We start from the raw sequence: 24,504 nt of genomic DNA on the forward strand, positions 1-24,504 counted from the left end.
TTGCTACAAGACAGAAATTTGTTGTGTTTACAGTAGAAGCAGTTTCTTTCTGCAGGGCACAACAGGGAGCACAGTTGTGGTCAATAAATGTTTTCTGCCAATTTTCTGTGTTTTAGCACAAAACTGCCTGTACAGTAATCCCAGCCTCTCCTCTATACTAATAACAATTCCAAAGCATTTAAATTTTTAGGATACCTATTAAACCAATATTTGTATGGCCTCTGATACAGATCTCTTAATTTACTTTTCATGCAGAGCGGACTGGCCCAAAGACCATTTTATTCCACCTTATGTCCCCCGTTTCCGAAATGGTTGGGAGCCTCCTTTGCTCAACTTCATGGGAGCTCCAAAGGAGCAAGAACTCAATCATTTGGCTGAGTCGGTGGCAAATGTTGCAGAGCAACAGCGGAAGCAAGAGATGAAAAGACTGTCAACTGAGGTAGGTTACCTGCGACAGCGTTTTCTAAATTAGCTGATGGCAACACCAGCTGCTTGCTCCACAAAGAAGATACACGGTGACATTGTTGGAGTAGCCGTGCTCTGATCTCTGCTACATCAGTGCAAGCTCAATATGCTTATATTAAAGTTATGTGAAACCAAATACCTGTCCAGCCACCAAAAATGCGATTAGGAAAAATATAAGTTTTTTGCCCACTGCTCTCCTTGAACTTTGTGCACTTTCCTGCCTCTGCTGGGAGGACAGTCCATGCCCCAAAGGTTCAGTTTGATTATTCACCTGTGCTTTTGGATCCCTTTGATTTTGATCGTATATATTTCAGCCAGAACTTGAACTAAAGCGTTCTGAAATGTGCATCTGTGCACAGGCACACGGACAAAAAGAAAAAAACCACCACATTTTAAGGAACTTGGGATTTAAGCTGCTACTACACAAATGTGGAATTTAATATTCCTTTCATTAATTTCTTGATACTTTCCTTGTATTGCAAGAAGGTATTTGGAGGTGCTATAAGAGTAATACCATGTCAGGTAATTTAGGCTTATGTCTGAAAACCAGCTGCTAATTAGACGAATTATTGCACAGGAGCATTTTCCCATCCTTTTCTCCCAAGAAGTGTAATGAATTTAGGAAAAGGTAGGTTATTCTATTTAGAGATTGGAAACAGGCACCACCATCTAAAGCCTTCAGAGAAACCAGTGTGTGTTTTCTGACCAACTTTATAGTCAGCCCCTTTGTTTCTCAACAAAGATTCTACCCTCTGGTTATTCAGTAGTGTTGGTCATAAAATGTACTTTGATTTTTGTGAAAATGTTAAGAATATATGTGGATTTTGTTGCTTTTTAATTCACAAAAAACCTATTACCTCTTTAAACATGTAAAAGTTTTCATTATTGAAGCTTTTTGTCGTTGGGAATACATAAGCTTTAATTTAAAATTTTAACTTATTTTTCTATTCTAGTTTTATTTTAAATCAAGTGTTAGCTAGCTAGTTAGTTATGTCCCCTGTCAGCAGCTGTGATATGGAAGTGTACCTAAGAATTTCCTAGGTTAAGTCCACAGTCTTTCCTACCTTCCTCAAGCAATCTACACCAGTACTGTATTTGGAATACGTCTTAATGCAATGATACTGGATTTTATCTTAATTTTATAGAATTTATAATATCTATATATAGTATTTTTGTCTGTTGGTGAAATAATGCACATATGGAACAAGATTCAAGGGTAGAATTATTGTCTGTTACTGGATAGTGTTCCCTTGCAGAGCAGTTCTCTTATTGGAAACAACAAAGCCTCCCCAGCAAAAGGTTATCAAAACTGTCCGTGGAACGCTTGTCACAATAAAACTTTGTTTTAATGAAAATCCCCATTAGTGTTAAAAAAAAAAAAGTAGTTTGTTCAGCTATAGAGACAAACAAATTGGGAAAAAGTCTGCCAATTAAAGGAGGATAACATGGTACATATTTGATTACATAAAACGCTGTTTGGCTTCAGCCCTAACAAGATATACAAGAATAAATGTGCCAAAACCTAAGTTATGGCCAGTGATTCATTTTGAGCAAAAAAACGTTTGGTATAGTTAAGGGGCACAATAATGTGAAATGTACCTGCTGCCACTGCTGTCACACCCTTTCCTAGTCATTTCCCCAAAATGTCTCATCAAATGTTGTCTCAGTGTCTCACTGGTGCTCTACATTTCCATGCAGGTTTTTTTGTTTACATTGTGCTTCTTCTAAATCATTAAAAAATAAAAAAAAAAAGGCAAAATAGTATTGAAAGAAGAGAAGCGTTAATTTTTCTCTTATGAAGATTGTAAGAATTTCACTTATTTATGTATATAATGAGTTCAAACAGATATAGAGGGGGACAATAAGTTAAGGTATTTTTTGTTGCTTCTGTTTCAGAGCGTTGATTTCATTCTTTCTCATGGTGGTAATGTTGGTTGGATTGGTAGTTGATTGTGCCAATTTAGCCTCTTTGTCTTAATCTTCAAAAGACAAAAAAAAATTATATCCCAGTTCATGGGAGGTGTTTGTGTGCCTGCCACCTGGCACGTCAGGCCTTAGTGTCATGGCTGTCACTGATTCCTGCGTGGTCTTGGGCAAGTCATTTAACCTTGGTACCTTGGCTCCCTGCGCCGGAGCCTCCTCAGCACATCCCTGTGGGGAAAAGCACTGAGCTGCTTAATAGCTGTGAAATGCTGTGAGTGCTCAGCTGGAAAAAGCTACATGAGTGCAAAATGCTATTTGTCGGCAGGGAAAGGACCACCCTGGAGTGGGTGAAACCAGAATTATTATTCTTTCATAAGCCTGCCGTAACAGCTTATGTAACGAAGAGTGCTAGAAAAATAAGATGAGAATTTAAGTGTTCATCTCTTGCTGCTAATCGGCTGCTAATAAATAAGGACCAAGGCTGCTTGTCGGGAGCTGTGCTGTGCTGGAAGTGGAGAGGGGGTGCGTGCGGCTGCCCTCCTGCCAGGCAGGGACTGCTCCGGCACCTGGAAAGTGCCTTGGAGGTTCCCGCTCGTGAGAACCTTTTCTTCTTTAAGTTTCCATTCCTGAATCTTAAGATGTAGCCATGCACACAGCTCCAACAGGAGGGGTTTGAAGGTGGAGTCAGTTCAACAATGAGGACTCCACATGACCTTGAAACAATGGTGAACTGGTAATAGAGAGTCCAGTGAGGCTCAGGTGATGCAAATAATTTGTGTGTGAAGAAAAATGAGTTCCTGCTTCCTGGGTGTCTTTTGATGTAAAGTATAAGCTAGGTGACACGAGAATTTTTTCAGAGGTCCTAATAATATCGTATTAAAGAATATTCGATGTGTATGGGGGTTTTTGTATGTTTTTAATTTCTTTTCATAAATCCTCAGTCCCATTGGCAGGTGTCTCTGGGTGCCAGGTCAGGTACTTGGAGATAGAAATTAGGTGAGTGGCTCTTCTGTTGCCAAAAAGACAGGGAAAGAAAAACAAACCAAAACAAACAAGAACACCAAAAAAACTAAAAAATACCAAACCAACCCTCAAACACCAAAAAAACCCCAAACCAGGCTTAGAGATTTGGCAATTTCTGATGAATCTCAGCTGTTCTAACTTGTTCAACTGGATGGTGGTATAAGGAAAAGATCTAGAATGAGCAATTTTAATATCGTAATCTCCAGAAATGAACTGCTTAGGTTGTTTTTTTGTTTTGGGGAATGGTGGTTAAAATAATTCTTGCTTAGAAGCACAGTATCATTGCTGGATTTAAGGTTTTGGTTTTTGGTTTTTTTTGTTTTTTTTTTTTTTTATAAAGGACTGCTGTTCGATAAGAACTTCTTAAAGCCTTGAATATTCTTATATATGTGCTTATGATAAATTGTGATTATTTTCATTAATTAAAATCCTTAATTATACCTATCGCATTCCTTTTCTCATTTTTATTTTGACTATAGTCATGTCCATTGAGAGGGTGACGTAAATGAGGCACTTCATATTATAATCCTGCAATAGAGTGATAATTTTACTTGCGAGGCTTTATTTCTTATACAGATTTACTGTTAGCTAGCTAGAGGTTTCTGGCTTTAAGTGTACCTCTAGAGCAAAAGCTCAAAGCGGTTTCTCAGTGCAGTTTATTTTAAAGCCATTCAGTCATTGTTTATAAATTGTGTTGCTGTAGTGATATCTGAGAGATGACATGGACCTTGCCCCAGAGAATTGTTTTTCTAAAGAATATCCACTGCAATATTAATGCAGTAGGATGACATAGGATAGAAATTCTTTTATTCTTATCCTTTTGATCTCCCTGTTTATGTATTTGAAATGCAGAAGTTATTAACTTTTCATAGCAGAACCGTGAGCACCTGAGGACACCTGAATGCTGACGGGGACCCTAGGGGTGCTGGATTAAGTGAGCTAGGCGGTGCTGCTGATGACACTAATCCACTTTGTGGTTTTGTTTCTTTTTTGTCTTCCAGCCTCCCAGTGTTCCCGACTACCCTCCGTCCGACGGGTATGCATTCAGTAACACAGTTTACAAAAGAGGGCCTCTGCTGGACCAGGGGGCGGCTGTTGCTGCCTTTAAGCACACTGTTAGCCGACATGTAGATAGGTAACACTGAGTCGACGGCGTACGTGGTGCTGTGGATAACTGTCCCAACTTAATGCTTTTGGGGTGGCGGTGTCTGTAATTACTTCTGGTTGTGTCTGGAGCAGATTGTTATTTCTGTGAGGAAGGGATTCTGGTTAGCAGTGGGTATTCTGCTTTTGCTTCTCTAAGGCACATAATTAAGACTCTTTTAGTATAATTTCTATGAAACTATGCTGTTTATGTATGCTGTTAAATCGATTATTTTGTCAAAAACTATATAGTAGAATTCCAACCCAACTGAGAACACAGAATCCTACTATTTGGGTTCAAATTTAATTTCTGCTTTGTTTAATGTTTTTAAATATACCCTTTGCTCTTTTCAGAACTGCAAAGAATGCCAAGTCTGCTCTGAGATTCACCTGTGCTTGTTTTGAACAATCATTTGATTTGTTTAGCTGCTCACTTGGTGCTTTGTAGTCTCCTGCTTTTTGTTTTCTGGGCTGGTGCATCAATATCCACTTTCAGAATAGCAACTCCCCATTTCTTCCTTTCTCTTTCAAATCTTACAGAAAATGCTCTGAAATGTTTGCATAGCAACCAGTGTCTTTTGCACATCCTCTTTCATCCCCTTTCATTTTAGCCTAAATCCGAATGCCTTGACCAGATCAAGTGCAGTGATCCTTGGAGTCTCGGCCTTGTCTCCAGGGAGCATTTATACTAGCACAAACTGTGGAAGCAAATCTGTAAAGCACTGTTGGAATTGTTCCCCCATGCCTAACCATATTCCATATACACCATATGAACAGTATTCTGGCTTACGTGCCATGGAAGATGTTTAAGCTAAGTTCTTGGGATGAGACTGCTTGTTAAAACAGCACTGATATAACTCTTCTGATGAAAACTTTTGCATAATCCGTAGTTTCGAGCTATGTGCTAAAAGATTCTGTTGTTCATCTGCATGCAAACAAATTCCCTTGTGGTGTGCAGGTTGAAGACTTGATTCTTTTCCTGAACTTTGGATTTATTCTTCATAACAACAACAGGAGTAGGAGCCACCTCTTAATCATTTTCTCAAACTTGGTTACTTTTTGTGTTCTTGTCTTGGGACCAGTCAGCTTGAAATCTAGATGATCTGTACTCTAAATTGCTTTCTCTCTTATCTGTAATGTGATAAGACCTGTTTTGTCCTTTCAGAGTAAGAGTATTCCATCCAAATGTTGTTGCCTCCATTTCAGGTTTAGTGAATGAGTCTTACTGCACTGAACTATTGATGGTATCAGTGTATCTGGCTGCAACTGAGTCATCCAAGCCTTCTTTGTGGCGACTAAAGAGAAATGGGTGTTTCTAAGAAGCAGTTCATGTAAGGTGAAATTAGTCTTTTGAAAGATATGAAATGAGACATGCTGTAGTGGTGCTTGTTTCTCACCACTGATTGTAGGAGGGAGTCTAGATGGCTGGTACTGATGCAAACATCTACAGTGTGCCCCTATTTTCCAGCCTGTTCAATATGACACAAACTTCCATTTGTTAATTGGCTCTTGAGACATATAATACATGCCTGGTAGAAGCTCATTACTAGGGGAAAGCTGTTAATATGTATTACACCAAGTAATTTCCATTTAAAGATAATTTTTAAAGCACCTGTGAAGAAGCAGGTGGTGGGGTGGATTTGGGGGAGGGAGTGAGAAATTCAAGCTGACCCTTTCAGTCATCATTTGCTGGTGCTTGGTCAAAGCTGCCATTCCTAATGAGCAGTGACCAAGCCACCCCACTACCTTCTGAGGGACACATAGGATACACCTTGTCCAGGGAAATTTTAATCATAGGGAACTTCAGTGAGCCTTACTCCAACATGCCAGGACATCCAGTAAGGTGTGTTTTCTTTGGGTGATGTACACCAGTTGTCAAGATCTTAAATTTTCAGCATGATATTAGGTATATTGGGGATTCTCTGATGCTGAAAGAGTACTGAATAGTTTTTCAGCAAGTTGTGTGGTGTTTCAAAGTAGTATGCTGTGTAGTTTGGTTTTGCGCTGTCATTTGAAGAAGAGCACCCTGATAGTCTCTGCAATCCACCAGGTTCTTGAGCAGAGAGCTGCGATTACAGTATAACTGATAGACGGTAAGAATATACAGTGGAGGATGGATGGAGGGAAGTGTTGAGAATATTTGTTCCCTGAGTAAACTGTTTGGCTCACTAAACCGGTCTTGAAGAATTATGGTCTCTTCAGAAGCATACAGCCATTGCCCAGCCCATGTTCTGGGGATGTTGCTGTTGCTTGCATCAGAGTGGAGTAACACTGAAACATAAGCCTTTTTAAAAATTCTTCCTGAGTTATGTTTTTTGGAGGGATCAGAATAGTTAGGTATGGACAAGGTAGGAAGACAGTTAGTGAAATGAGTTTGGAAAGTCAGTCTAAAAGTGCCTTCAGAGAGACGTCAGTCGTATCCCTGAGATAGTAAGAGAGGAGTTCAAAATTATATGAAATTTGAGTGGGTGGCAGAAAAAAATGGGATTACTCACACACCTTTCAGCTTCATAACAGCTATTCTGCAGGCTGGGGTTCATCCCATGTTTTTCACTCTCTCCTTAAACACTTAGTGTGTTGTCTTTCTTTCAAAATAATCTTTCAATCTAAATATGACTCTTCCTTTGTTCTGCTCTTCAAATCAAGTGAGACAGTTCTCCACAGCCATGCAATAGCTAGGTAACTACTGCATTGCTGAGGCACACCTGGGACCCACAGTTACACAGCACCAACATCAGCAACCATCTGCCTTCGTATCTCTGTGCTGTGATGTTGTTTGCAGCATTTCAAGCCATTGATAGCGTTATGTTTTCATTATCTGTTTGGATTTTTTTTTTTTTAACTTTACTACCTGCTATGGATTTAGGTTGTTGAGTGTTATTTGCAGTAAGTGAGTAATATTGCTGTTTCTTTTGGATCTGTTTTGAGAGGGATGGGGGGGCTTCTCAACTTGAAGAGGTACTGCATCAAAGAAACTAGTAGCTTCTCACCTAAATGCATTATGAACAGATCTTTCCTCATGGAAATGGGAAGAGTTAAACTGTGGTATGCCTTGTTCTACGATGAGCCCTGTTTGTAACTGCCAAGAAGTTATTTTTCATTTTTAATTGGTACAATAACTTGAGATTGTAAGAGTTGATAGTATCTTATCATCAATTAAGAGAACCAATCTACAGTAAGTAAGCATTTTTTAGAGTTTAATTCCACTGGTGTTGATGGCAAAAATTTATTAATCTGTTGTGTATTTAAAACAATTTAAGATGAACACTAGAAATAGTATTTCATACAAAGCACAATATATCAATTATATACTAAGTATAGTCATTTGCTTATATGGCAAATGATTGTTTAACCTATTGTCGGAAAATAGACTAAATAGAGTGTACATGTTTATTTTAAAACAATAGCACCTGCTAATCTAAGTTGTTATCATATATCTTGCAAGCAGTGAGTTGATAAAGATTACCAATTCTTGAGGTCCATGTAGCTCAACCCTCTCGTTCTTTTGTTTGTTTTTCTTTTTTCTTTTTTTTCTTGGCATTTAAATCAGCGTGTTATGAATAGGTAGTTCTACATCAGCATCGTGTTGTGGTGGGATGGGTTTTTGTGTTTAAATGTTTTTCAGGTTGTTGGAAGAGGGCATTTGTCTGTGTATTTATTTGCTTGAATGTCTCACTGAACAATAGTCTGATCTTTGCTTTGCAGAAACTATGAAGCACACAGTAAAGCGCAGACCAAGAAATATGCCAAATGCAAGTATGAATTTATGGCAAGAAACAACAGTGAGCTTTCTGTCATGAAAGAAGAGATTGTGGAGGTAATTTTTTTTTTTTTGCAAAGGGAAAACAGTAATTTCTGGTACTAATAAAAGATGAAGGTACCTTTCCTGTGGACAGTGTGGCTGTCCTTAATGATTACTTCAACGTGTTTGATTTATATCCCTTAATATGGAAACTTCAATTAATTTGTTTTGCACTGCAGACAAGATAAATGGAGATTCTGCACTGACTTACGGAGCGATGCTGTAAAGATCCATGCTAGAAATATATTTGTGTGTTTCTTTTGTCTTCTCTGGTGTTGTTTTTAAAAGCCTCATTTAGTAGTATTTAAATAACTGGCTCTGGCGAACACTGTCTGTGTATGCACAGGGCATAGTGTAAGACTGTCCTTTCCTGGAAGAGTTGGCACCCTGAAAGCTAGACACATTAGGAAGGGAGGGAGCAACAAAGAGAGAAAACGTTCTGTATGAGATTGCACAGCAGGTAGGCAGATTTCAGCCTTCTCCTGGCCGTCCTGCTCCAGTTCCCTGTTTACTCAGAAGTGCGCGCTCTCCAAATTTGTGGTCTAGAATGATGCACTTTTCCTTGGGTTGTTATTAGTTACTTATTCCTTTTGTCAACGGCATATAGGTTGTGGAGATGCCAGCCTCTCTGCATAAGTATTTGGTTTTCATTCTGCTCCAGCATATGCCTGAGTTTACAGAGGTTCATTAGACACTTTTCTTCCATATCCTTTCTTGAGAGCCATTTTGAAAAATGCAGTACAACCATTTAGAATTAATAACAGTGATAATCAGGGAAGCCTACAGGGCTTTCCTTAGGGACATCCATGTAAGATTTGTTGGCAATCGCAGAACCTGGCAAAGTTATGGTTTTGATTTGAAATGATACACAGTGTAAGTATTGTCAGGAGGAAAGTCAGAAAAAAGATGTAATTAATTTACCAAATTATTTCAGATTCTGGATGACAGAAAGCAGTGGTGGAAGGTTCAGAACAAAAGTGGCAGCACAGGCTTTGTGCCAAACAACATCTTGGACCCTCTGAGGAGTCAAGAAGGTGGTCCAGGATGGTCGGAGCCTGCGTATACCCGCACCATTCAGGTACCATCCGCTCCTTGGTAGCAAAACTTCCTTTAGAAGTATTCATGTGTGTGTGTGGAGGAGAAAGAGATTCACAGCAAGGCTAAAATATTCCACTGATATGTCAAAAGATTTATATTTCTTGTACAGGCTGAGGCTGATTTCTGTATTGTGTAGAGTCTAACATGAGAATAAAGTTGATGGAGATACAGCAAAATGTTTTCCTCTTAGCTTTTTTTTTTTTTTCGGCTTATTTGCTTAGAGGTAGCAATTTCAATCCTAATAGATATGTATGCATTCATTTTAATTGCAAATATCCTTTGTGGATTGATAGCTGTTGATGCCAAAGAAGGAGTTTGAATTATTTAAGGTAGGGTCATCTTTGTTTCTCCTAGGAGAGTGAACACTAGCTTTTCTTTTTATTTTCTGTCTTTGTGTGTCTCTAACTTGGTTTTGAATTTATTTAATTACTGTAATTTTGGAGTCATAAAAAATAGGTGTCTTTCCTTTTGAATTCACAAAGCATTTATTTTTTAATTACTATACCTGTGCATCAATAGCACCCTATTCTCTTGACCTAATTTTTGTTTTCTTTCTTTCATGTTGTGGTGTGGAATTAAGATTTTGTTGTTGTTGTTTCTTTTATATGTTGAACAGAATTAGAGGGTAATATATATATATATAAAATAAAATCATACGTCGGTGCAATTGTCCACTTAAGTAAGGATATACAGGATAGAGTTGTAATTTATATTTTTAGACAACATTTAACTGTGCTGTAGGCTCATAAAATAAGAGGCTGTATTTTCTAAGACCCTTTTCTTCCCTTTTATTTCTAATGATTTTGAAAGGTTAGGCAAACAAGTTTGGATTAAGCGGAAATTCCAGGCCTGCCTCTGAATCGGACTTTTTCAGTCCAAATGCAAACCAAACTTCTGCTGAAACTTGAAGTTAAATTTAATTTAATCTAATATTCATTCCTTGTGCCTACACACTCCAACTGATGACTGAAAAACGAGAAATGCCATAATGTTACTGTTGACTGTATCTGCTACAAACTCATCTAAAAGTCCCAGCTGAAGGTGTCACTGTGCCGGATTCTGTGTGCACAGCTATTGTGAAAGCTGCAGCTTTCGCAATATTTCCAGTTTTGCCATGGATATGAAAAATCTCTTGAGAAACAGATCTTATCCTATTTCTGGCACAAGAATGTGGTAGACCTGTCTTGAACTTGGTGGGCTTCAATTAGACCATTTCTGGGGTTTTCCTATCCCTAATTGTTTGCCTATAACATATGAGTTCATTCTAAATGGATGATGGTTTTTGCCTGTCTGTGGAATGAAGCATGTGTCTAGAGTGCTTTCCAAATCCTGATTTAAAGATCTGATTTTTTTTTTTTTTTGGGGTGCATGTCATTTTGTGTGTTTGGATTTGCCAAGAAATCCTGAGCAGACTGAGTACAGTTTTGAGTAGAGATTCTTACACTATTCTTTGTAATGCATCGTAGGTTTTAAAGTTTTCTGTTTAAAATAAAGACATAGCATGGGAAATAATAAGATAATCATTTTCACAAAGCATTCTCCACAGACCTGTGAAAATTAGGGTCAGGGAACAGCATTTAAAATAATTTTGTTTCTTTGCACTCTGGCAGGTTGTTCCTTACAGCTTTCTCATATTCAAATGTGAGCTTGAAATACTGTGAAATTACTTAGGAACATAACAAATTACAGAGGATAAATGGAGTCTTTACCAAGACATGTCAGTAATGTTGTTTTTAACTTTATGGTGATTATTATAATTTTAGCACTCCTGAGTGTGCTCATTTGTCTTTTTCCCTGTGATAGATACATGGTTCATTTGGAATCTGTTTGCATAACTCTGTTTATTTTCATAACAGCACTACGAGACAGACATTGCTGCTATTTCAGAGAGAAATGAGGCATTGAAGGGGTGACTGCCTTGCCCAAGGTCAAACAGGAGAACTTGTGGGTAGAGCAGGAAATTGAAGCGGTTCCTATCAGTGCAGTTGCCAGACCCTGAACACGAGCAGGCTCAGTGCCTGGTGCTGTGCAGCTTTTGCCAGTCTCCTAAGTCATCTTTGGTTTTTGAAAGACTGCTTTCAGAACAGTCTGTCTGCTGTGGTGAGCTGCAGATAAGCATTATGTACGAGGTTAGAGTACTTCTTTACAGACTAATGGGCCTTCAAAGCACAGTTGACCAAAGGGTGTTTCCAGATTATTAGGAAGGATTAAGGATTCCACTGAAAGAGAATTTTTTCATTCAGTTATTCTACAGACAGACACACTTTCTCTGAGAGATGGATGCCTCATTATCACAATTATTCTGAGAGCTGCAAAGTTTATTTTGCTCTTGCTCTTTTCCCTTTCCTAGTGGCCTCTGAGTCCACACACTAGATTAGATCCTGATTTTTCTCTCAATCCCTTTCAGGATCCAGGTCCCAGATAGTTACTTGAAAGCACTGAATTTTCTAACATGATACTAGCAGGAATGTTGCAACCAATATCCTACTTATTTCATCATCTTTGTGAGTCAGAGGCTGTAACATTGTCTTTCTTCTGGTTAGTTGAATTAATTCCAGGAAAACTGTATTTTTGCTTGTTTGGTACTTTTGTACAATCAGGAGAGCATTTTGCTGATTGTTTATGTTTTCCACTGATGTTAATTACTGTTTATTAGAGTTTCCTGTGGTGTTGGTCATTTAGTCTGCATTTTGATTGTGAACCAAAAGTGGTACTTCACCATTCCATTATGTATGAACATTAACAGTTTCCCAAGCAGTCTGATTTCTTCTTTTGTACAAATATTGCTAGTAAACCTAGAAAATAATAAATCATAATATTTCATATTTACTGTGCATTTTATTAACTTTTCTTAATGCTCTTGAAAAGGAAATTTGAGGAGCATAATTGGGATAGAGGTGTGTATCTTGGTGGGCATGTTAATTAATATCATGACGCCCTTTGTGAGGTGAGACAGCTACATTATCAGCGATGTGTATGAAATCCTGAGCCACAGAGAGTAAATGATAAGCCAAATGCAGTCCTGTAGTCTTATTTAAAAAACAAAACAAAACAACATGACTGTTCACAAAAGTGTGAGAGACGTTTGTGGTATGTAAGAGTGTTTCATGGTGATCTACCATCAAAACCTTTCTTTCAAGTCTCTTCATTTAGCAGCTCACTTAAAATATCTCTGCGGGAAGTTGTTTCCCCTCAAGCACAGCATTTGTGCTTCAAGTTAATGTCATAGTGTCATATTCATCTTTTGCCAACTGGTATGTTTCCTGCAGATCATGAAGTGTTTGATAATGAAGAGATGCAGTTGCCAGGTGTTCATTTTGCAGTGACCAGAGAGATAACATTTTTGACCAAGAGCCAGTATCTCTTTTACCTCATTTCGTATCAAATGATCTTTAAAGTTGCTATCAGACCAAGACTTCTTGATGGCTTTTAAAAAAAGTTGTTTCCTGTCCAATTCAACATTCATCCAATCCCAAATTATGAGATGCTACTTATACAAAAATGTACTGAAGAATTGTAAAAATTATTTGATAAATGATAGGAATTAAAAGTCGCCAATTTGGCCATAATTATTTTACTTTAGAGAAATGGGGACTAATCCTAGCTAGCACTAATTTGAGTAAGTAAATTCGGTCTAAATTTCCCCTCGTTCCATCTTCATGTACTTGCTTTTTATCAAGATCCTAGCAAGGTGGGTTTGTAAATCAAATAAAAACATAGATTCTTTACACCCCACAAAGAGCTAGTTAGGTGACTTGTAATGGGATTTTAATAGGCAGCTGTTTGACTCGGCATAACAGCTGAGACCACCAAAGGAAACTCTGGCAAAAGGCATCACTTGAAATTTGCTCTTCCATTCTTGGGTACCTCATTGTCCCTTTTGGCTGAAGACAAGGAGTTGGTTCTCTAGTCTCTCTTAAATGAGTCTCAAGAAAACTTCCAAACCACAGTCCTGTTGGCAAAACTGAGGCTGAATGCTCTGCAGCTCTCTTGATAAACTCCTGTCACTGTGCAAACAGGAATGTGGCACTAAAATGTTCAGAAAGTGAGTAAACGGGAAGCTCTGTGTCCATGTTAACTTGCGAGCATTGCCCTGCACTAAAGCTAGTTACGGTTACATCCAATGCCTCTTTGATGCCAAATCTGTATTATCCATAGTTTGTACTCCCTTTTTATGATGCCAGAATATATTTGAAAATACATTTTGGTGATGATCAAGAATTAAGGTTGATACCAGTAGTACTTTTACTCAAATTTATTATTTTGCTTACATTAAAAATAGATCAAATCATACTGAATCTTGATTTTTGACAAGATGGAGTGTGTAGTGTGTTGAAAAAGAGCTTTGACACCTCTTTTTTTTTTTTTTTTTCCTGTAAAAACAAAGATTTTCTTGCAAAAAATAAGAAAAAAAATAATAATCTAGTCCCAGCAAGCTTTTCTGATGTATCTAGATTTTTAATGAGTGTGTATTGTGACTTTTCCAAATAATTTAAAGGATTTGTTCAAACTTACATGAGTTGAGGATTGCAAGCTTGTTCCTAAAAGAAAAAAAAAATATGAGGAAGAAGGAAAAACAAAACCCAGAATTGTTCATTGTTCTTATGGCTGTCAGCAAATTAATGAGTACATGTCTGTCAGAAGTGACCTGTACTTCATTTTCTAAGCTAGCCAACATTTCTTAAGCTAAAATAAATAAGTTCTTTTTTTAATATGTGCCGTGATTTAAATCCTATTGTCCTATAGTTGCAAGTGTTCTCTACATTCACCTTATCATCTTCAATTCATTGTCAATTTTTTGGTTTGGTTCTGTTTCTTATTGAACCCCTTTCTAAGTTTCTGCCTGGGTAGGTGCTTTGAAAAGAGCTCATTGTTTATATGGTGTCACATATGTATGTTTTGTAGCCAATATTGCGTTCATTATTCAGAAGAAGAAAATAACTCATTATGTGAGTTGTGTAGTAAGAAGAGGTAATTATTAGCACTGATGTTCCTTTGTTTTAAATTTCTAATGTATATGAAATTTCAGGAGTGATGTATGAGGTAGTTACTTTCTACCTTTCTAACTATATTATTTGATGTGATTTACTCCATTTTCCTCACAGCAATTGCTGGGAGAGCTTTCAGAGGTAACAAAATTACTCTTCTGACATTGAACCTCAAAAATTACTCTTTTGGAATTATGTAGCCACCAAATTCCATACTGCATGCTTGTTTTGTTTGTAGCAATGAATAGAAGTGATGGGATGAATGTGTGGATGTCCTCAAAAGATCTGGAATTAAAAAAAAAAAAAGCGTTAAAAAAAAATTAAATGTGATTCAAATGTATAATTGGCTTTTGGGCAATGTTCAACAAAATGTGAAGTATATTTCAATGTGGTTTCATATGTAAATTTAGAATTTGAGTGATGTTTCCAATTTAATTTTTATTTTCATTCCAGCAAGTCATTTTGATGAGGCTTGTGATTGCACTACAACATGTTTTTGAAACTACATCAGTAGCATCCATTGAGAGCTATGTGTAATGTTTAGCTAGCACTTTTTCTGGATTATGATTGTGGTGATGTGCAGTTGATGCCTTGGTTTGTAATGAATCCTCTCCCCCATGAAAAAAGCCCTGCTTTTTCCTTGCATGGTGTTTAAGAAGTATGGGACACACATGAGGGTACATTGTGGGGATAACAGTCTAGTGATCGGTATCTGTAAACAAGATTAAAAAACATCTGAATATCATTAAAAGTTAAAATATCTGTGAAATTTTAAAATTTATTGGATATAACATAGTACATCTATATATCATAAATTATGATATATTTACTATCTACCTGGTAGGGCACTCTCTCTCTACCCAAGGACAGGTTTCTTAAATATACATTGCTCTTCTTGTTCTGTTTTATAAAATGCATTTCACTTTTCTTTGCATTTGACCTTTAAAAAAGCATTTATTGCCTTAACATTGAAATAATAGAATACAGAAAAATCAATCATATGATTTTTTTTTTTTTTTTAATCTCTCCACAATGCACTGCATAAGGTGGATACAAAATAATTGAGATTAATGCCTTTGAACAACTAAATGCTAAGGGAAAAAAAAAAAAAGGCAAAACAAAATGGTTTAATGGGGAATGTATTGTAAGACTATATATTTGCTTCAGAAGCTGATTACTACAGTTTAAGTGAAAAAATACCTCAGGGAAACAAAAGACTTTTTTCCTAGGCTTAATTGAATGGCTGTAGAAGCTGACAGGATAAATCTGCTGGTGTAACTCAACATAGCTTATCTGTAATGATCCCAGTTTGCATTCACTACCTGCATTCAATGCCTTGTCCATCAGTTAGTCTGAGTGGGGATTCCTGTATAAGGGCAGTTGCTGACATTTAATGAAAGTTTGATTGTTGTCAGGGCAGTGATCTGCTGCTCAGATTCTAAGATATGTCTCCTACAAATATTTCCCTACTTGATCTGCCATAAACCCTCTGCCTCCAAGGAAATAGGGAAAGGTATTTCAGGAAGGAGCAATGAATCTGGGGAATGTACTCATCTATTTTCATACCAAAGTAAGTAGACTTTTCATAACCAAGAAGTGAGGCATCCCTATTGAGCAAACAAACTTTAATATTAAACTATCAAGCTGTGTTAGTCCAAAACTCTGGAGAGGGAGCACTGTTAAAACAGTGATATGTGGAGTTTGAACTGTTTGAAAGAAAAGGGTAGCATAGGTTGCTTATGAGCTTCTGGTCTTGTCTGTCATTGGGATTGCTTTGAGAAAATACATAAGTCTTCCTGTAACTGGTGCAGTTCTAAAAGCAAAGAAGGAGAAAATAAATTAATCCCCAAAATTATTATTGAAAAACTTGCTGGTTAGTTACAAGCAGCAAGATAATTTACCATGTTGTGAGAACATTCCATAAAGTGGGGGAAAAGAAACAACAGCCCTATTCTAAAAATCGTGGAGTTTGGTGTTTGAGTTTTGGATTATTGCATTGAGGTGGCATGTAGTGACCACATAAATAGCTGAAAATGCACAGCTGAATGCTTAGGAGGAGCAGGAATCTCTTAAATGGTGTCTGCAGTTCAAAAAACAGTGTATTAACCCAACCTGTGTAATGCTTGTAAGTTAAACCATTAGTCAGGTGTAAGTGTGCCTGGACACACTCATTTTTCACTATTTTTTACATAACATCTCTAAAATACACATTTTTACACTGATAAAGTCCAACAAATCAAAACTTTTGGAAGCTGTTAAAAAGTGCCAGGTAATAGAAGTTTGGGATTTAAAAGCAGTTTTATTTACAGAATTCATCTGTTTGAAAGAAAGAAACATGTTTCAGATGATGCCATTGCTGTGAATTTTGTGTCCAACAGAGAAGGAAATGGATGCCAAACCAAATTTTGGCAAATTTTGGAACTAGCAAGTATCTGGAAAGTAAGATGTTGTTGTGTAATAAATGAAATCAGTTGGTGCAAAGCGTCCCAGCATTTTCTGCAGAAACCTGAGTTTGTCCGATGCCTTGTCCAAGTTTTGTTGTCAAACTGAGTCCCTCTGTATCTTTTCAGAAACAAAGGACAGACTATGTTGCAAAACAACCTGATCCAGTTCCTGCTACTCCTTCACCACCTCCAACACCCGCTCCTGTCCCCGTGGCTGTCCCCCTCCCTCCCAGCGCACCAGCACCTATACCAGTTCCCGTGCCCAAAGCACCAGCAACCATCAGCCGCCAAAGCAGCACCTCTAGTGACAGCGGTGGTAGTGTTGCACGAGACACCCAGAGGCAGAAGCAAGTTCCTGTGGATCGTAAGTTTGCCTGAGAAGCAAGAAAAACAGTATTTCTGCCATTCCTGTGTGTTTTGCTCCAAACCTTAAATCTCTTGAAACCTTGTGTTTCAGATAAATGTTTATGAAAAATTTAGCTTTAACCCTATGTTTAAAGTACACATTTTCTATGTACGTACACATTTTCTTTGCTAATCACAATGGTAAGGAAGAACAAAACACTTCTTCACTTGTCCCAGTCATAAATCCCTTCCTTTTATGGCTGTCTGGGATCTTCAAGTCAGTGGTTTTCAACACTGTAAGTGGCCCTGCTGGTACTCTGGCTAATGTACACTTTCTACCTGAACTCACTGCTGTGTTACAATCTAAATTGCTTTTAAAATCAGTTAGGCTGTGTTTACACTTTTATCCACAATCATCTGTATTTCTAGGGAATTTGCACCATTCTGAAACATGTATCCAAGGCTTGCAAGAAGGCTTGCAGGTCTGGCTGATGCATAGGAGCCACGGTGTAATAGTGTTGTAGGAGACTCATCATGTAATCAGGTCCCCTTAGCTTGGTCAGAGCAACAGAAACTGGCAGGCCACTGAGTAAACCTTCGTGTCCTTGTCTTAGGAGGACAAGGGAATGTACTCCATAGCCCTTTAGCTGGAAACACATGGTAAGCTGCATCCAGCAGTGTGTGGCAGTCATGAAAATTTCTGATTCAGACCACCTTGTCAATATAAAGCCTGACTGATGCTGAGGCTCCTACTCTGCATTGACGGAAAAGCAAGTTAGGGTAGGAGAACTTAGTCAATAATTTCTGTCCTAAATGCACTTTAAGCAATGTGATTGCTTGCCTTGAAAATAACTGAAACTTGTAGGCAAGCATTTGCTATAGCTTTTGCAGTAATGGCGGTTAAAATAATGACCATTTTGCAGTTCAAGAGTTGACAACTTTTCCCATCCTCTACCTACCTGCTTTATCAGAAAATCTCATTTCCACCTCGGGTAAAATCTGGCACCGAGTGTATACCTTTCTGCAGAAGGGCTTCTTTTTCTCCACCATCCCCAGTGGATGGGAAGCGTGCCTGCTTGGATAATCACACTCAGCTGGTGGAGCCTGCTGTGACATTTCCTGGTGGTAGGCAAGCTCTTGGCTAAGCTCTGAACTCAGGAAGGCTCTGGAACCTTTTTAATATTTTCATGTAACAGACTGGCTGGCAGGAGGAACAGGCTTCACTGCTGTTTCCCAAAGAAACAGTAGGGCCAGCTTCTGCCTTTGTCCTATTTTGGGCAGTTTGTTACTTAAATGAAAACAGAAACCCGAGCAGTTATAAAAGATGTGGAAAGCGAGGGTGAATTTCACACAGACACACATGCACAAAACCCATCGTGTAATTTCCATATAAGAAGGACTTTTCACGCTGTAGCAGGAGGGTTTCCTTGAATCCATGGTGGCCTTCTCTATCCATTACAGATGGAAAATGTGAAGACCATCCTGGCTTCACGTACGTGGTGTGAGGTGTGAAGGGTTGCTGTAGGCTAAGTGGTTACAAGACACCTCTTGCCCTCTCAGCCTCCGCTGAGGCCCTGGGTCACTCACGAGAGCTCCCGGGAGCTGTCGCTCAAGCCCAGTTAATGGGCTTTCAGGTTACCCCACGGTCCCCACAGAATTAGCTGCCTCTGCAAAGATAATGGGCAATGCTGCCCGTGCTCCTGCTGCCCAGGTACCCACCCTCACCCTGCAGACAATGTGCGATGCGGTACCTGCCTTCACACCGAGGGCATCTTGGTTATTTATGATAATGCATCTAACAACTGTAAGAATCTATTATCTAACAGCTAAATATTTATCTTTTGATATAGTCTTGGTCTAGATAAAACATAAGTCTTTCAAAATCTGTGTAAATAGAAGGAAGACAGCAATTTTCTTGTTCTCTTCCTGTTTGGGAAAATAACTGATGCATGGTTCAATAACGTTGCCTAAAGGCTTTACTCATATATCCCATCTCAGACCTTCACATATCACTAAGCACATGTCATTTTGGCTTCTGATTCACACTCTGGGGGAAAAAACACTCAACACAATAGGGCCTGAATACCTCAAATATTTTACTAGAGACATTTTGTCCACTTTCAACCTGGGGCTATTTTGTAAAAGAAAAAAGAAAATAACTAAATCAGGGATTTTTCTTTGTTGTGATTAAAAAGAAAAGAATCCTAAAAGCCTATGTAAAGCTTGTTTTTATTTGTCTAACTGGCTGGAAATGATGATCCTTGGAGAAGTTTTGGGAGAATATAAAAGGAAATTAAAGAAAGAAACATTTTTGTTATCTTACAGATTTTTGATATTGAAGTTGTGTCATTTTCTTCTCTTGCTATCAGTGTAATGGGACAAAATGAATAGCTTTTGCCATCTGAGTACATCAGAGAAGGTGCTTTAATTACTGTTTGTCTATCAAAGTGAGAAGGTTGAATGAAGATTTCTAAAAATATCTTGGCAAGGAAATCCTGAGGATTTTTGAGATCATTTAAAGTTGTGTGTTAAAGGATTTTTATAGGTATTCCAGAGTTACTGGAGAGTTTAACTGTGCTAAATCAGTATCTTCTCTATGCCCCAAAAAGATATTTACAACTGTTTGGATTATATGTATTTTTGTGAAGTTATTTGTAGAGCTTTTTATATGTATTTTAAACAGTTTTCGGTGTCATATAATTGATTTTGTTGAAATGCATGAAAAGCATGGGAAATTTCTTGTCTGCTGACAACCAGCAACTGAATTAAATGCTTCAGAAAAATGTGTTCTGTGGGATAGCGAATTTGTACAGTTTTGTTTAAAACTAAAACAAAAACAAAATGAAAAAAACCAAAAAGATGTCTTGCCCAATTCCTATGTCTCTGAGGACAACTACTTTTTTCTTTTCTTCTTTTTTTAATGAAAAATATGACATTGTTTCAGCTAATCAGTCACTTCAGGCTTGGAGTAAATTCAAATTTCTGCAAAAACCCCTTAAAAAACAGGTATTACTATAATAATTTACTAGATTGGCGAAGATTAGATTAGAAGGTGATATGTGTCAGCAGAAGTGACTTTTTTTGCCTACATTGATTTGCACTATAAAATTGAGCTTTCAATTAAAAATGTTTGTGGAAGCAAACACTGTAAGCAATCTTATATTCTTCCTTATCTTTTTTGTTTTAATTTTTAAAACTTCATAATTTCATTTGAAGAAATGCAGACTGTAATGATTTTGCCCATTTTCTTCTACACCTTGGGTGCTGTCAGACTGATCTATACCTCTATGCAACATCAAACTCATCTCCTCATTCTAGGGTCTCGAATTTTGGGTGTGGTGTTTCTTTTTTTTTGTTTGTTTGTTTGTTTTGTTTTTTTTTTATTTTATTTTTTAATTTATTTTGTTATGCAAAGAGAGGAGTGGGAATATTGAAATCTTCCCTGGGGAAAAAGGAGAATGATGATTCAGTCAGACGTAGTGAATAAATCTTGAAAGAGAAAAAAAGTTTAAGATTTAGAGTGGAGTATAAGAAATGACCTGACTTTAATAAAGCAACCTTGAGAATAACTCCTGTGGGGCGTCTCTCTCTCTAGGCAGGAAATCGCAGATGGAGGAGGTGCAGGATGAACTTGTTCACCGGCTCACCATCGGCCGGAGCGCTGCCCAGAGGAAGTTCCATGTGCCACGGCCAAATATCCCGGTCGTTAACATCACTTATGACTCTTCGCCTGAGGATGTGAAAGCGTGGTTGCAGTCCAAAGGATTCAATCCTGTGTAAGTTTGATGGCAAATGTAAGAAAATGTCTTAATATTATTTTCCTCTCAGTGATAAGGATGTGGTCTACCTACTTTTTAAAATCAAGCAGCCTTCTGAAAATCAAGACACATCAGCTGCACCCTTTGAAAAAATAATTTGGTTTTACATATATATGGATATATATTTATGTATATATGTGCATATATAATATATATATCCATACATGTCGATGTGGTTATAGATCTATAGAGATAGAGATGTATTTAGGAAAAAACAATTATATATATATTAGCCTCCAACAAAAGATACTTGTTATAACAGATACCAAATTGACTTCAAGAGTCCTGTTGCATCAAGTTTTGCCTGGATTTAGTAACTCGCTCTGAGACAATGTGGGATGAAGCCAACCTATTTCTCTCCCTTGGCTAGTGTATTTTTGCTTATTTCTTGTTTGTTCCCTTGGTGTGTCCCCAGGACTGTCAATAGCCTTGGCGTGCTGACAGGTGCTCAGCTTTTCTCCCTCAATAAAGAGGAACTGAGGACTGTTTGCCCAGAAGGGTCTAGAGTCTACAGCCAAATTACGGTACAGAAATCTGCCTTGGAGGTATGTATAACCCTTCTTACCTAATGCTAGGTTACCACTTTTGAACCTATAGAAGTAAATAGCTCTTTCTGTGAGGCAGCTGTTTTGGTTTTTTTTTTTTGTTGGTTTTTTTTTTTTTTTTTTTTTCCGGTTCTTATCAAGTTGATAAGCATTATTTGTACCCGAGTTATTTAGTATTAATCCATTGAAACAGTATCCATCAAAACACCAGGTGGGATTGCTCCACACTTCTAAAAGGTTCCAAAGTGTTGGAAAAAGTTCATGGTAGTATTTAAGATGTGTGCTGTAACCTGGCTGCAAGAAGATATAATGAGCCAAAAAGGCCTTTGGGGAAAACAATAGGAGAGAGTAAAATGCCTCTTGTTCTGCCTGGTACTTGGACAGACATGCTCCTGGTACTTTTGGTGGTGATGAATTAGATTAACTTGATCTTTGTAGAGGAGATTTGATTTATTAAGCATGCAAAACTGGTAGAGTGAGCTCAGTGTTGAATCTCGAGGCCCTTCATGTCAAATGCTGGAGTATCTGTATTGGTGGATTCCCAACTGGGGGAAAACACATTTGACACTATGCTAGCAGAATTACTGAGCTAAGGATAAAAGTGTTGTATCTTTCTATTAATTATTCTGTGGCAGTTTGCTTTAATTACTGTGGTATTTTTTCCTTTAACACCTTAAAAATCTTGTATAGAGTTGTGCTAGGGAGACTGCTTACCCATTTTAAACCAGGAGAATTGCCGGTGCAACTACTTTTTTTTTTTAAATCTTGCTGTGACAAGTGGAGAAATGGACTCCATACTGTCTAGAGGTGAGACTAACCCAAACAAGAAGCTATATTCTTTGCATCCCATTCAAGATTTTATTTTAAAGAAGTTTAAAATGAGTTTCTATCTGCTCATGAAGCTGAGACTGTCTTGCCTAAATGATTTTAAGCTTGAACTACCAGGCATATTTTTTAAGACAAGTTTATGATGATGCATATTTTACAATTTACCTTATCAATGTGGATCAGAGAGCACTGTTCTCTAACATTGTTAAAATTCCTTTATTCCCTTCTTCAAGCCCTGTTTTTTCCTGTAGGAGGAAGGAAAAAATATTTCACTTTTATTCATAGGAATATATGTCACTACAGTCCAGAGCAATCTATCATTTCCTAGTGAAGATATATGTGTATTCTTAAACTCTTCAGGAATGTCAACAATCTTAAATTTCAAATTTCAGTTTCATAAGCTTTCTGTGTACTGAGATGGAAGTGCCTTTGTGGTGGAATTCAGTTTGAAAAGCAGAGATGCACTGGGTTGTACAAGTCTGTCCTTTTTTACCTCTGTGCTGTTATTCTGCTTGCCTCAGTTCTTGCTCTGCAGGAAACTAAGCAGTCAAAACTTGTCTAATAAATGCTCTATAAGTGTTAATAAACAGGTACTGAGAGTTTAACAAGGTCATTGTTTTTTGTCAGTGAAAAGGTAATTGAAGTATTTACTTCTGCCTCAGTTATTTGAGGTTTAACTGATGAATTTCAGAATTTATGCAATTCCTGATTGCTTTAGACTGTTGTTTGCTGAATTACCCAAAACATTATGATGCATCTTACTTTCTGTCTGTATAATATTTCAGGTCACAGGGTTTAGGAAGGCTATCCTTGTATAAGAGAAGCTGTAGGAATGAGTAACACAGCCAAAATGTCTACATGTGACCTAACAAAGCTGATCTTGCATCTTCCAAACAGGGCTGTATTCTTACTGCTCAAACTAGAAACATTTCTAATAACAGAAGCATTTAAGCACACACATACTTGTAGCAGTGTTAGGCCTATTTTACAACTGAATGCTTTTTATATGTCGTTACTGGGTTATGGGTTTGACCACCATAATTGTCCTACGTGATTAGCCAGTGACAAGTTTTCATGAAGTTCTCTGGCATCCTTTAGGTAGTACTTGTGATAAATGCAGTACTTGCAGTAAATGACCTGGTTTTTAAGTACAAATAGCAATAATAGCCAGAGATGGAGCAAACCCACACACTCTATAGCATTACAGAACTCCATGACTTATCTTTATTTGTTAGTTCTACTTGGGATCTTCCGCTAGTGTTTCTGGATTCATATAATTTCTGAAGCTGGTGAAAAGCCTACCTCTCAAATTTGGGGCTGCATTCCCAAATGCAGACAGCCAGAGGAAAACCTTTATGCAGCTGCAACTTTCTTTTTAGTGTTCTTCTACTTCAGGCAGTGGAATTCAGTATTTTGTAACTGTAACTCCAATTGTTGTTGGAATATAGTAATTTTACCCTCATGAGGGGAAAAAATGCATAGGTACCACACTTTCAATTGTTTTACTTTATTGTCATGGTACCTCTGTTCAGTCCTGAATCTCACCAGAGTTTGAAACATCCAAGGAAACAAGACTCCCAGTGGAGTTTTGTGGTCCTTGTATTAACATGATCAACTAACAGACCGAAAGTGCAAGGAGGGTGCTTGGGGTCTAACAGCTCTCTGGGCCGGGCCATGCAATATCACAAGGAGAACTCTGTGTGAGACAAGTATGGCAGAGAGCTGGCCACAGCCAGGGCCAAACACCTCCTTTCTGCCAGAGGAAAGGGTGGTGGCGAGCAGCGGTGCCTCAGGAGGAGGCAGGATGCACCACGTGCTTTGTACGGATCCGAGTATCCCTCTCAGGACCCGTTTCATGGGGCTACTCCAGAGTTGAAGTTCACTATGTATGCCAAGTACAGTGCATTACAGCAAGTCGGCTGGTCATATATATGGATTTTACTTTTTCACTGCAAAGTGAAAATATTAATAGTCTCCACGATTATGTGTCCATTTCCTTCTGTTGAGCATTTCAAGATCTGGTGTTGAAAAGCGCTACAGAAGATAAGCATAGAGACACAATATCCTGAGTATCACTTTTGT

The 24,504-nt window shown here is 37.9% G+C and overlaps 1 protein-coding gene across 6 annotated transcripts in view; it reads left to right on the forward strand.

Moving 5' to 3' along the window:
• The window catches only part of EPS8 (epidermal growth factor receptor pathway substrate 8), a 135,625-nt gene that overhangs the window by 107,869 nt on the left and 3,252 nt on the right, over nt 1-24,504 (forward strand). For 5 of the 6 annotated variants that reach the window (XM_032986262.2, XM_032986261.2, XM_042795433.1 and 2 more), the window contains 7 exons: nt 256-439; nt 4,413-4,546; nt 8,260-8,371; nt 9,291-9,434; nt 17,013-17,250; nt 20,827-21,007; nt 21,465-21,594. In XM_032986262.2, the coding sequence (XP_032842153.1) occupies nt 256-439; nt 4,413-4,546; nt 8,260-8,371; nt 9,291-9,434; nt 17,013-17,250; nt 20,827-21,007; nt 21,465-21,594 (1,123 nt within the window). The remainder of the gene's footprint in view (nt 1-255; nt 440-4,412; nt 4,547-8,259; nt 8,372-9,290; nt 9,435-17,012; nt 17,251-20,826; nt 21,008-21,464; nt 21,595-24,504) is intronic. The other variant, XM_042795435.1, reaches the window with a different exon arrangement.

Source organism: Tyto alba, unplaced genomic scaffold (genome assembly GCF_018691265.1).
Source record: "Tyto alba isolate M040663 unplaced genomic scaffold, T.alba_DEE_v4.0 Super-Scaffold_21, whole genome shotgun sequence".
NCBI lineage: Eukaryota > Metazoa > Chordata > Aves > Strigiformes > Tytonidae > Tyto > Tyto alba.